The sequence below is a fragment of the Trachurus japonicus genome, chromosome 11 (assembly GCF_045865225.1).
Source record: "Trachurus japonicus isolate A0001 chromosome 11, Traja_1.0".
Taxonomy (NCBI): domain Eukaryota; kingdom Metazoa; phylum Chordata; class Actinopteri; order Carangiformes; family Carangidae; genus Trachurus; species Trachurus japonicus.
The window spans coordinates 4,197,646-4,212,068 of record NC_140917.1 but is presented as its reverse complement, the minus strand read 5'-3'; the positions used below and the strand labels follow the sequence as shown (position 1 = coordinate 4,212,068).

The following is a 14,423-nucleotide window of genomic DNA, read 5'->3' as shown; positions in this document are numbered from 1 at the left end:
GTAACGTTGTGTTATTATCTCATAGCGTGGTGAATGTGCAGCTCACAACTTGTCCACCAGAGCGTTGTGGAGTTGTTGGATTGTGTATTTGATGAGTTTGATGAGGGAAACCAAGAAATTCCACGAGCCTCCGTTTAAAAATAGCTTGCACAGACAATTAAAGGTAACGAACCTACTGCTATGACTATAGGGATTATGACAATGGGCCAATTTGCCAAAATGTTGAACTATCCCTTTAAACAAAATTTACATAATCTCACTTTAAGAATAATTGTGAATTTCGAGGTCGAAGCCACGTCTTCCTGTTTCCAGTCAAAGGCACTTCTCTGTGAAACTGTCTCTCTGTAAAGCCAGATATGCAAACCGAAGCAGTACAGACACAGTATATACAAATCACAGAACATGTAGGCACTGGATCATTTACAAACGGCAGAGAAAAAGACATATAAAACATTTCTTGGTCCTCTAAAAGCAGATTTTATACCTTGCTGCTGCTGCTGCTGCTGCTGCTGGGGGCTGGTTGCTACATACTCAATTTACACGTCTTCAAAAAACAAAGTCAGTCGTAGTTTATTCCTCGGATAACTTCTGCATAAAGGCTTTATATATGAAAAACAAGGCACACGTTGGACCCTGGTCGTCTGGACGATACATTTACAATTGTTCTTTCTTGCATTTCCTGTGGCAGCTGCTTCGCGCTCGCTGCAGAGTCACTCGCTTTGGCGTTTCCCTTTTTTTGTTTGTTCGTTTGTGTCAGTTTGTTGTTTTAGCAGGTGGAGGGGAAACTACGCGTGGCTGTGGACGGAGATGCTGGACAGGTCGTTCCTGATGATCTCATTGACTGTAAAAGGAAGAGAGAGAGAGTCAGAGAGTCAGTCACCATCCATCAGTACGACACAGGAACATGAGCTTTAAAGGGATAGTTCAACATTTTGGCAAATCGGCCCATTGCCATAATCCCTATAGTCATAGCAGTAGGTTCGTTACCTTTAATTGTCGGTGCAAGCTATTTTTTTAGAACGGTGGAGCAGAGCCGTGAGCTGCTCAGAGCTACGCTACGGAGGCCAATGGGATTTTTTTTTGGTTTCCCTCATCAAACTCATCAAATACACAATCCAACAACTCCACAACGCTCTGGTGGACAAGTTGTGACCTGCACATTCACCACGCTATGAGATAATAACACAACGTTACCAGACAGAGTTGTTTTAGAGGGAAATTCATGCAAAACTGCTGACGCGTGTTGCCTTCAGGGACAGTTTTTCATCAAGCAGTCTCTGTATTTACCTCTAAAACAACTCTGTCTGGTAACGTTCTGTTATTATCTCATAGCGTGGGGAGTATTTCAGGAGCATGGAGCGATGAGGTGAAGATCTAAACCATTTTACCACATGTCTCCTGTTTCCTCCTCCTCCTTCTTCTCCTTCGATGGTTTATTTATGAACGTGAAACTCTTGAAACCTGCTCTCTGATTGGCTGGATTTTCCCTTCAGGCTGCCATACAAACATGGCGGCACAAGATGGCGACACTCTCTAAAGCAAGAACCTTGTTAGTTATATGTAGATATAAATGAAGAATTATAAGGCTACGAAAACCAAACGAAATCTATTTTATAGCGATCATACACTTATACTAATATATTCATGGGTTGTATATACAGATTTTAACAATAAACCATGACAATTATTACACAGTGGACCTTTAAGTTGTGTTGTTACATAAGAACAACTCCAGATAAAATACCGACTTTCTAGTTTTGAGTAAAACTCAACTTTTCCTAAAAGCACAAAAAACGTTGCAGCGTCAGAAACCAAAACACTGGATATGATCTGTGTCATGTGTTTATCACCGTGACTGGCGCCTTTGTTCTTCATTAACACTGAAATATTAATTAGTGCAGCTTTGAGGCTCCAGTGTGAATTTGAGTCTGTCGTTTCCTCTGAGCCCCCCCTGAACAGACAGATTCACTCTCTCCCTTCAGATCCCCAGACCGTTCCCATCAGGAGAGATGATGCAACCGTCCTCCCGTCTCTGAAGGATCCAGCTGCACTTGTTTATCAGCTTTAATCAGCTGCTGTGTGCTTTGGCTGATCCGAGAGCAGCGACAGTACACAGGCCGAATGAAGCTACAGCAGCAGAATATAGCCTACAGACTATAGGGTGTAGCCGAACCTGAATACGCATTCGGAAGTTCACAAATAATGCTTTGATCCCGAATAGTTTTGCTGTCCGAAGTTTCTCCTCATTATTCGGGAGCTTTTTTCTAAAGAAAACTAAGCGTTTGGATCAGCAACAGCAGAACCAGGTGGTTCTGGTTCACACTCCAACACAGTAGGTGGCGCTAACGCACCTTAACGTTGGTGCGCTGCCATAGAAGCACAACACGAGTAGAGCGCCAAACACCAGCAGGCAGCACTGTTTCATTTGTGTCTAGTTCACGTTAGGGTTGCTAAGAAACAGCAACTCCCTGCATGCATTGCATTACAGTAGACAGGAAGTGCTCACCGATACTTCCAGGGTCACCGTTCAACAACTTAGTATTTTCCTCATAGACAATAATGGGAAAAGAAGCTAGTGGCTATAAAACGGTGGATATTTTTTTTGAGTGTCACAACCGCCGCAAAACGACCGTGAAACGTCTAGAAGAGCCGCCGATTAAATTATTTTATTCCCGTTCTAGTTAGCCCAGAGCTAAAGCGGAAGTTAGCCGGCTGGCTCGGCGTAGCACTAGCTCGGCTGAAGTCAGTGCGCCCACTTCTGGTTTCTTCCCAAATCTGAATCCGAATAGTGCACTGGCTGTACACCAGACTGAAGAGGACGAATCAGCCGTTCCCGAGGAGACGCTTCATTTTTCCTCAGCGTCGTTCCCGCTCTGCTCGGCTCTTATCTCTGAAACCATTTATTCACCGTGAAGAGAGTTTCTCTTCCACTTCACTCTCTAATCTGCTGCTCACACTGCAAAAACTCAAAATCTTACCAAGAATAGTTGTCTTCTTTCTAGTCAAAATGTCATTTCTAGTCAAAACAAATCTCATTCTACTTAAAATAAGACTCATCACATTAAAAAGTAGCTTGTTTTTAGACACTTTTTACTTCTTTCAAGCAGATTTTCACTTGAAATCATCTGATAGTGGAGCAAGTTTTTCTTTTTCACTGGCAGATTTTTCTACTTATTTCAAGTGAAAATTTGTTTGAAACAAGTGAAAATGATCTAAAAACAAGTTAATTTTTAGGTGATGAGTCTCATTTTAAGTGAAAAGATATTAGTTTTGACTAGAAATGAGACATTTTGACAAGAAATAAGACAAATATTCGTGGAAAGATGTTGAGTTTTTGCAGTGCAGTCTTCTGATCCAGATCCAGATCCAGATCCAGGACCAGGACCAGGTCTCCTCTCACAGGGGTGAGGAATGAGAGGGGGGTGGGGGGGGAAACCCCTGAATCCGGTCTCCAGAATCAGAGCCAGCGAGTGGAGGGAGGAATTCCCTCTGACGGAAAAGCAGCCTGGAAACCTGACCACCACCACCACCCACCCTCCCTCCAAACACCCACACACAATGGAGGAGTTTTTTTTTTAACATCTAGACAGAGAAGGAACTCCCCCCCTCCTCCCCTCCACCTAAATGACCCAACAGCTTCCTCACAGAAACAACACTAACATCCGAACACAGAAGAAAAGCTGTTTGGGAACATGGGAGGAGTTCGTCGTTCGCCACGCAGACTAGTTCCAGGTCACATCCTGTTGATCCGGCCTCATATGAAACATTAAAGGTCCAGTGTGTAAAATAATTGTCGAGGTTTATTGTTAAAGCAGAAGTAAGCGGAATATTTGTGTTAATATAAGTCTTAAATAGTTATATCTTTTCCGACAGCAATCACTTATATAGAGTGTTTGGTCTGAAACACGGGTCTGTCAGTCACTCTGCTCTGCTCTGAGCCGAGGAGAAAACTTTCCTTGTATCCTACAACCTTTATCCAATGAGGAGAGAGAACGGCATAAAGGGGCGGTCCTCTCTGTTTGTGCAGCCAAGGGATGCGCGTGAATGTGGTGACGTAGGGACGAGGGCGGGGACTGCTAACTCCATCGGCTGACAAGAAGTTAGACAAAACCACTGGATCGCTTACTTCTGCTTTAAAATCTGAATAAACAACCCATATAAGTGTATAATTGCTATAAAATGAAATCTGTTTGGTTTCCGTAGCCTTATAATTCTTCTTTTATATCTACATATAACTAACAAGGGTTACTTGCTTTAGAGAGTCGCCATCTTGCGCCGCCATGTTTGTAAAAAACTGGAATCTGAACGCTGGATGTCACGGTTTTACCCCCATTTTACAGACTGGACCTTTAACTAGGCTACTTGTATGATCTTGACCTCCAGGTTCAGGTGAACATTTCTGTAGAAATGAATATTGACTCTTTGTACCAAATTTGAAGAAGCACACTGCAAAAACTCAAAATCTTACCAAGAACGTTTGTCTCGTTTCTTGTCAAAATGTCTAATTTTTAGTCAAAACTAATCTCTTTCCACTTAAAATAAGACTCATCACAAAAAAATGAACTTGTTTTTAGATCATTTTCACTTGTTTCAAACTAATTTACACTTGAAATAAGTTTTTTGTGCTTGTAATAAGAAAGAAAAACTTGCTCTACTATCAAAATGTTCTACTTATTTCAAGTGAAAATCTGCTTGAAAGAAGTAAAAAGTGTCTAAAAACAAGCTACTTTTAATGTGATGAGTCTTATTTTAAGTGGAATGAGATTAGTTTTGACTAGAAATGAAATTTTGACTAGAAATAAGACAAATATTCTTGGTAGGATATTGAGTTTTTGCAGTGCACAGTCCGAGACATCGTGTTAACCGACGGACCCTGAACACAACACAAAACACAAAACCTGAGAGTGACATCATCATCCTGAGACAGAACGGACAAAACGACAACAACAGTTTTCCAGAGTTCTTCTTCCTGCTGCATCGAGCCGAGCCGAGTGTTTGTCCCGATGACTGACGGCTCTTAATAATAAAGGAGGAGGCTGAAACTTCACCACAGCAGAGATCTCACACCAGTGTGTCACAGAAACACACACACACACACACACACACACACACACACTGAAGCGATTATGTGAGGATGGAGACGGAGTGAGAGGAAACTCAGTGACATTTATACTCAGGTGCTTTAAATCATTGACTCAGCAGCTGGTGGAGATGAAGACGGACACTTCACTGACACTCAGACGTTTCTGTGTCGGTCTCATACAGCAAAGGCAACGCTTTCTTTTACTTCTACTGAAACTTGATTTAACTGGTTTATTAGTCAGAGTTGTTTATATAATCTTTGGAGGATTTAATATTCATGCATTCATAAACCCAAACCCTGCCAATCAAACACTTCAGCAGTCACAACAATCAATCAATCAATACGTCAATTTGACGCATTAAGGCTCAATTTTCCAACAACAAAGTGAAGCTCAAAAGTCGATCAACAAATATTTAGTGAACATTTTTACAACCCATTAAACCTCTTTATTAAATATTTTAACTCCTGTCGTCCTTCTGGGTCAATTGACCCAATCTGTTCCCTTCCTCCATCCTTCCATCTTTCCTTCCTTTTTCCCTTTCTTCTTTCCACAATCCCTTCCTTCCTTCCTCCTGATCCAATTGACCCTCCATCTTTCTTTCCTTCCTTCCCTTTTCCCTTACTTATTTCCTCCCTTCTTCCTTCCTTGAAAAAATCTGTTCCCTCCCTCCATCTGTCTTTCTTTCCTTCCTTCTTTCCACAATCCTTTTTCTCTCCCTCCCTCCCTCGCTTCCTTCCTTTTTGACCCAATCTGTTCCCTCCCTCCATCCTTCCTTCTTTCCTTCCTTTCTCCCTTCCTTCTTTCCACAATCCCTTTTCCCTTCCTTCCTCTTCCTTCCTTCCTTCCATCTTTCTTTCCTTCCTTTTTCCCTTCCTTCTTTCCTCCCTCCCTCACTTCCTTCCTTCCTTCCTTTTTGACCCAATCTGTTCCTTCCTTTCTCCCTTCCTTCTTTCCACAATCCCTTTTCCCTTCCTTCCTTCCTTCCATCTTTATTTCCTTCCTTTTCTCCTTCCTTCTTTCCTCCCATCTTTCCCTTTGTCTTTCCTTCCTTCTTTCCCTTCGTCCTTCCTGCCTTCCTTGACCCAGGAGGACAACAGGAGGGTTAACTTGCTCTGAAACAGGAAAATGAACCAAAAGACTAGATTTGTTTTTGTCTTTTATAAATAAAGAGTTAAAAGTAAAGCCGCTGGTTTTTAACTTTAATCTCTTACACATTTATATTCATACGCTGGAGGATGAAGAACTCGTCTCAGCAGGATCATCCTGCTCTGTTCTGTCAATGTTATGATCAGAATGAGCCATTGTTCTGAGTGTAAGCACTGCAAAAACTAAAAATCTTACCAAGAATATTTGTCTTATTTCTAGTCAAAACAAATCTCATTCTACTTAAAATAAGACTCATCACATAAAAAGCAGCTTGTTTTTAGACACTTTTTACTTCTTTCAAGCAGATTTTCACTTGAAATAAGTAGAAAAATCTGATAGTGGAGCAAGTTTTTCTTTCTTATTACAAGCACAAAAAACTTGCTTTCACTGGCGGATTTTTATACTTATTTTAAGTGAAGATTAGTTTGGGGTCGTCGCGGGCGACCGCCGGGTGGTAGTTCAGCAGCAGGAAGGCCGCCAGACACACCAGCATCATGGCGCTGAGGAAGAAGAAGAAGACCTGCGTCCAAAATGGGAAGCATCAATTAGAAAATGCTCTCATCATCTGTCATCCTCTATGATTACACTGCAAAAACTCAAACTCTTACCTAGAATATTTGTCTTATTTCTAGTCAAAACAAAATAAGACTCATCACATTAAAAAGCAGCTTGTTTTTAGACACTTTTTACTTCTTTCAAGCAGATTTTCACTTGAAATAAGTAGAAAAATCTGATAGTGGAGCAAGTTTTTCTTCCTTATTACAAAAACTGGCAGATTTTTCTACTTATTTCAAGTGAAAATTTGTTTGAAACAAGTGAAAATGATCTAAAAACAAGTTCATTTTTAGGTGATGAATCTTATTTTAAGTGAAAAGAGATTAGTTTTGACTAGAAATGAGACATTTTGACAAGAAATAAGACAAATATTCTTGGACAGATTTTGAGTTTTTGCAGTGTAAGTGAAGGCAACATGTTTCCAAACCAGCTCCATCATCATCAGGACGCCACGCCGCCGCCAGCAGCTCAGCCCAGCGAGTCTGAGACGAGGACATGTCCCTGAACCTGAAGAAAACAAACAGCGTTCAGCTCGTCTCCGTCTCCACATGTGAACCGGCCGACCTCGGCCTCTGTTTGATCTGGCTTTGACCTCTAGCTGCAGCATCTGGAGCCGGTGGACAGACGACCCGTCCTGGGACGTCATTACACGCCACTTTTCGACACGTACTTAGAGGCCGGCTGCGAGTTCACGGCGGCGAGACGACGTCGTCAAACCTCCACATGGTGTCGTCACCTGTCTGGCAACCGTCAGAACACAACCGTGGATGAATTATTACGGCGTTCAGATATTTTTTTTTTTCCTCACGCCACATCATCACGCGGCGCCACATGTGGCAGTGTGGCTCTCACATCATGAAACGGTAAAAAGAGAAATTTATTCTGATATAAAACAAAAAGGAAAAGCCGCAGTAAAACTTTATCTTTTGTCCAACCGTCCGGGGCCCTCAACATTTACTGTTTATGTGTCTGTTGCCATGGCCCACTTTTCACCGCGCCGTCACATTTGATGTCCAGGATCTAATTGAAAAAGAAAAAGTCGATCTATTGATCTCTAAAGTGTGTTTACAACAAAGTCCTAAAAATAGCCTCGGCACCAGTGTGACATCTGTGTCACGCGGCGCTTTGGACACACATGGATTTACTCCAGAGACGTTTGAGCGATGGAGACGGTTCAAACAGCCGAGTCACAAATAACAGATAACAGAGAGAGAGAGAAGACACTAAAACTAAAACTTCCTCCAGTCGCACACACTCACCCGCCCGTTTCATTTAGAGTTTACGATGTTTCCATGTTTTGCTTTGCATTAACGAGGACTGAGAAAACATCGCAGTTATTAACAGCCTCAGCTTTCAGTCACATCACATGGTTTTCATCAGCAGATGTCACTGAACTGTAGACGTTCAAATGTGTGAACTTTTATCATCCGTGGTGCTTTTAAAAGCTGAGCTCATATATGATCTGATCTGTACACGTGTAAAAACTCCAGATGAAACCAATTACAGTTCAATCCAGCCTGTGCAATTATGTTTTTTCATATATAATTATACAGTACATCCATATAAGTTGATAATGTACATGTAGTCTAAAGGTCTGAGGACAGACATGTTTAAAATGAATGAGAAATTAATAAGAAAAACTAGTTTATAACATAAACATATGGTCACAATATGTTACATATCATAAAAACCTACAGATATATTTATTATATGCACATAAAATGTGTGTTATGCACTTATATCTTCATATGTCCAAAGGATGTGCACTTTATGTGAGGTTCATAAGCATTTACACTACTTTCAATACTTTTAAACAATATTGTGCACTTTCATGTACATTTTCTAATTGTGAGGCTTGTTGTATTTAATGTATCCCCATAAGGAAATGCAGCAGAAACTTGTTAGATGTAATGCATTGTCAGATGTACTGCATTATGCACTGTGCAGTGTGTACCTCCTGTTTTTTTACAATATGTTTACAATATGAGCACTTTATGTGAAGTTATACGTATTTGTATTATTTTGAATGCTCTGAACATTACTGTACATCTTATGTAGATTTTCTAAATGTAAGTTTAATGTATTTAATGCACCACCACAAGGAAACCGTAGCGGAAACTTGTTGGATTGAATGCATCATGTAGTGTGGACCTCCCGTTTTTTAGCTGATGGGCACCTGTAATTACCATACTTGAAATTGCACTCTGTAATATAATCACAATGACTGTCCTCGTTTTGTTTTTTTCTTTGTTTTCTTTATTTAAAAAAAAACAACCCTTAGTCTTATGATTGCTGGCTATCCTGTATTGTGTATCTTAACTTGTACTTACAATCTATTTATGATGTATGTTTTTATGTCAAGGACTACAGATGGAAATTAGCGTTCTCGCTAAATCTGGTGCAGCCATCTTTTTGTTTCTTTGAATAATCAATGTCACTACACGCTGTCCTGCGATAAACTAAATAAACTAAACTAAATTTGTAATGATAATATCCCATTAGAGGGACATATATGTCATTATATCAACAGCAGGACAAACTCCATCTGCTGATGAAGATGATGAAGACTGAAGTTTGTTCTTCATCTTCTGTTTCCATGTTTCTGAGACAAAATTAACTGAGGATTATGTAGATTATTATTGAATGTGTGTTACACAACGACCTCGTCATCGTGCGTCCGTCTCTAACTTCACAACCTTTTTTTTTACGAGCAGGAAGTGGCGTTTGATATGAGATTATCCAGGAACTGGTTTCCCGTCCCATGGAGGTTTCCAGAGCAGCTGGAGCTGACTGATACAGCCCGGCGCTCCGACCTGCAGGAAACCCCCTCCGACAAATGAGGAACTCCCAAACAATTAGCAGGACACCACTGTTTGGCTCATTAAGGGCTGAATCGCGTCAACACCGTCCAGCCTGTAACAACAACACAACTCTGATCGCAGGGCCAGATACTCCGCAGCCTCGGAATAAATCAGCTGGGAGACCACGGCCGAGACAATAAGACAAAAATGTCGGATGGGGGGGGGGCAGATACCACAACTCCCCCCACTCCCCCTCCCCCACTCTAAACCCTGGTTACTGCCACGTCAAGTCCAGGCCACAAGCCACGAGATGTTCTTGGCCCGCGCTGCGACGCTCCTACTGGGTTACTGCAAGTCAGTCCCACAGAGCAGTCGTGTAGTTCACCACAGCTCGCGCCAAGTTTCTTTTTTTTGCTTTTTTTTTCTTGCCAGGTATTATTTAAAAAGAAAATGACGGACAATACAGAAGGGAACTGTGTAGGCCTGTAAAAAAAAAGAAAAAAGAAAGAAAAAAAAGAGCAGCAGCCTTAAATATAACATCACCACAATGACACACACACAGCAAACAGAAGAAGGGAAACCTCTGCTGTTATGAACCCAAGACAACATAGTATATAAATAGGCCATATCATATATATCCAGGTTTTCTACCAGAGGACGGGGAGTTGAAGGGTTTGCTAGCCTGTTTCTAGGACTGAGACCTGAACTGTTAAACCTGGCATCTGCCTGGAAACCTGGAATCTCAGGCCAAACGAGCCTCAGATTATTGTTAATTAGGAGACTACCGGTAATATAACTCTTTTTGTTGTAACTATTGATTCTATTGTTGTTATCTAGTTTAGCTAGTTTTTATTAAGCTATGTGAATTTTAAGTTTGGTTTAGTAGGGCTCTCTAATTTTAAGCTTTAGCCTTAAGGCCCCCACATAGGCTACTTGGGCGTACTTGACTCCGGACGTCTGCCAGCCAGACCCGTCCGCACAAAGCTAAATTTTTAACGACCGCGCGGACTTCGCATAGGCGTACTCGGTGTCACACAATAGACTGCTCGGTGGGAAATCTTCACACCGCACACTTGACTACAAAACCTCAAGCAAGTTTTAAAGTTTAGCCATAAAGCTTGACCAATTAATGTTTGCTAGTTATCTAACTTTAGAAAATTAAGGTAATTTACGTTAGCCCTAAGGTAGCTGACATTAGCTAGGATCCAAAAATTAAACTACATCAGCTAGTTTCAAACTTTAAGATAAAGATATATAAAGATAAAGTGTATGTATGATGTATTTATTAATGGAAAATTACAGATTACGCTAACATTACAGTTTACCTAACTAGAGTTAAGTAGTTTCAAAGTTTAGTTACAGTTCGACTTACTAGTTTTTAACTTTCCTTAAAGCAGAAGTAAGCGATCCGGTCGTTTTGGCTAATGCTGCGTTCCAGGCAGGCTTTTGAAACCGTAAATTACAGCTTCAAGTCACGACTTACGACTTTGTAGCGTTCCAGGCAACCCACTCGTATTTTTCCGACCTGTTTTACCTGTGAAAGTCACTATAACGGCCACTCGTAACTTCCGACCTGTGAAGTCGTACCAGATCGAACTGGTACGACTTCACAGGTCGGAAAAACACGAGTTACGGGTTGCCTTGAACGCACCATCACTTCGAGAAAAGTTTTCTCCTCGGCTCAGAGCAGAGCAGAGTGACTGAGAGACCCGTGTTTCAGACCAAACACTCTATGTAAGTGATTGCTGTCGGAGGATATAACTATTTAAGACTTATATTAACACAAAAATATGGCTTACTTCTGCTTTAAGTTATAGTTTAGTAAACTTATTTTAGATAGATATTAACTTCAGCTTTAGTTACAGTCTGCTCTCTCGGACTGTATTTTACTGTAATGTGTGTCTAATTTATATGGTGGCCAACAAGGCTCAAAACACGTCCATCAAGATTTCTGGGCTGTTTGCCCTCATTACCACTGTAAATGTATTCCTCTCTGTATATTTAAATGAGTTGGACAAAATATTAGCATGAACTATAATTTAAGCCACCACAGAGTTAAGTCTCCAAACACACAGAAGAGAATTAAAACACAGCCAATTAAAGCAGTAAAGTAAGTACGGGTGCCTTTTATTGCAGGTCTGTTACATGACATCATACTGGTGTGTTTTTTTCTTCTCTTTTCTGGCCACTCACTGTATTTAGCAATGAATCAATATGTGTAATAACACATAGCAGATGTGGATACTGATGAATATGTGAAATATAATCCCCCCCAGAAGCACAGATCAATAAAAGAGAAGCCGATATTTAATTCAAACCAACAAATAGTTTGAGGAAGTGAGAGAGTTAAAGTCAGACTAGTTGAGGTATTACTCACATTCGCTCTCGTATTCTTCGCCTATGATCGTCTGAAGCCTCAGGTCGTCAATTGTGCAGCTCTGACATCTAACAAGGCCACAACACGCCATAAAAAAACAAGTCTTAATGCTATTTGGCTGCAGCTCTGACTCTGAAACGCACATGTTTTGCTCATGTTACCTCACCGCTGACAAAGGGCTTCGGCGCACTACTGTGCAGTGTAACGTATGGCTTTGGCCGCCGCTCCCAGACTCCGTGTGAGCCAAGGGGAAGCGTGCAAAACCTCTGCAGTCAGCATAGTTTTATGGCGGCGTGGCCGTGGCCTAACTCCGTGGCCTGTAGCCTTCAGCCTTCAGCCTGTAGCCTGCAGCCTATAGCTCCGGCTCCGGGCCAGAGAGAGACACTCAGACTCAGACTTTCCATGAGCAGACGTGTTTGCAACTCTCAGAGGGTGGTGTGATTGAACAAAATATTCAACAGAGGCCTGAACTAACAAGAGAGAAGATATCAGACAATAGGGCAACAACAAGGTCTGGGTTGGGAGATGAAAAACACCTCAAATAGTCACATGTTTGAACGTGATTACAGTCAAATTATTGTGAAATTGAATCAAATTGCTCCACATTAAGGGAGAAAAATGGCAACGATTATGTTCAGATCATTATATACTGAATAACTGCCTGAAACACACACATACACACACACAAACGTTTTTTCAATGAAGATTTTCAGTGACACCCATCGTCTCCAGCTCTTTAAAAGTCTCAGGTATCATTGACATTGAGTTTAACAAGCAAACCTGACGAGAAATTACAGTAACGCTGCACCTGAATGCAGCCAAAGGGGGGGGATAAAAGTGCTGCCAAACTCTGCCAAAGGCTTTAATGAAGTGAGAAGCCGCATCTAGTTTAGTAAGATTTCCTTCAATATGCCAACGAAAACAGAAGTAATTGTGGCGCAGCACCTCAGAAATCTCCATTATGGCTGCGGCGGTGGCGAACTTTATAATATACCGTCGCTTCTTTGAACATGGAAAACTCCTCAGAGACGTGAGCGGCGGTGGCGGCGGCGGTGGCACCGGTTACGACGTAATTACAAATCAAACCTGCAGCAGCTCTCACTGTGCACAGGTCCCTGCAGACAGGCCTAACAAGTGTTAATGTATTTACCCAGACTGCTCAGAGGAAGTGGCGATGGGAACAGTCTGAGTCTCGCTCGCCTTCGCTCAGGAAGCCGGAGCCAGACGATTCAGCAGGGAACCTGGTGACGGATCAAAGTGCTGATAGCTGCTGGTTAGTGTTTCTTCATTTACTGCGCTCCCTTTCCCTTCCCTTCTCTTCTCCTCCCTCGTGGGACTTACGCACAGCCAGGGCTGTATTTTTTCTCCTGCCCGGAGGAAGATCATTTATCCAATTTATTTCAAATCACCGCAGCAGCTAGAGCACGCGGCCCCCGAAACCTCAGCGGTGAGCGCCGAGGAGCCAGAGCAGTGAGATCATAAAGTTGGTGCTCCTAAAATCCTGCTCTCGCTGAGATAAATAAAAGGGCGTCACATTCGTTTTTATCAGGGAGCCTGCCTGCATGGTCTCATTCAGGCTTTAGAGCCAAATATATCAAATACTAGACCACCGGGCTTCTTTGATCCAATTACCTCAGAGCAGGGCTGCAATTACAGGGAGGACTGGGAGCGTCCGACCACCCTGATTAAGACCTGAACGCTTCAAAAGAGTAAAAACAACAGATCAGAGGGGTTTAAGAAGTTATGTATATTCTACTGAACTGTAAATATTGAAATTTAATTCGTAAATTTATACCTGGAAGAAGCTTGTTCTATGATTCAGACGCCCCGAAGTGGACTGGATTGAACACTGACGTTGGCTGCCCTCTCCCTAAAAACTCTCACTCCATACCACGCAGAGGCATTGTGGGTAAATGTCAGTAGCAGTGGCTAGCTTGTTTAAAGGGATAGTTCACCCTAGAATGATATTTCGCTCATTATCTACTCACCCTCATGTTGACTAAGGGTTGGAAGAATTCTCAGAGTCCACCGTCCCTTCTCTGAGTTACAGGGGGTCTTGGCGTAGCAGTGCATTTCAATGCAACGGTTGCAAAGGGACACCAGAGCTCTTCGTAAAAAAACACACACAAAAAAACATCCAAATACCTCCATGATGCTCGTATGTAATGTCCGTCTTGTGCTGAAGCCCCAAATTGCGTAATTGTCCCGAAAAAAATGTAATAAGTCTATATTTTAAGCTTGTTTGTAGCGGAAGCTTCTCGAAGCTCCTCTTCCTGGTCCGTCCAAATCTCGCGTGAACTATCCCTTTAATACTTTTTACTTTGTTAGCTTGTGTATTTTTTACTCTGTGTCAAGTGTCTTCAGATGAACGCTAACGTTAGCTGTTCTAACTTTAGCCTTAAGTTGCAGTTCACAAATGTTTGCTCTTTAACGTTTACCTAAAGTTCAAGTTTAGCTCAT

General features: G+C 41.8%; 2 protein-coding genes across 2 annotated transcripts in view; one reads left to right on the top strand and one right to left on the bottom strand.

The window, feature by feature from the left end:
• mbpa (myelin basic protein a) overlaps positions 1 to 14,423 on the top strand; it is a 354,691-nt gene that overhangs the window by 73,826 nt on the left and 266,442 nt on the right. The window lies entirely within an intron of this gene.
• nfatc1 (nuclear factor of activated T cells 1) overlaps positions 232 to 14,423 on the bottom strand; it is a 76,759-nt gene continuing 62,567 nt past the window's right edge. The window contains exon 11 of the mRNA XM_085790717.1: positions 232 to 841. Coding sequence (XP_085646843.1) covers positions 786 to 841 — 56 coding nt within the window. The 3' untranslated portion in view covers positions 232 to 785. The remainder of the gene's footprint in view (positions 842 to 14,423) is intronic.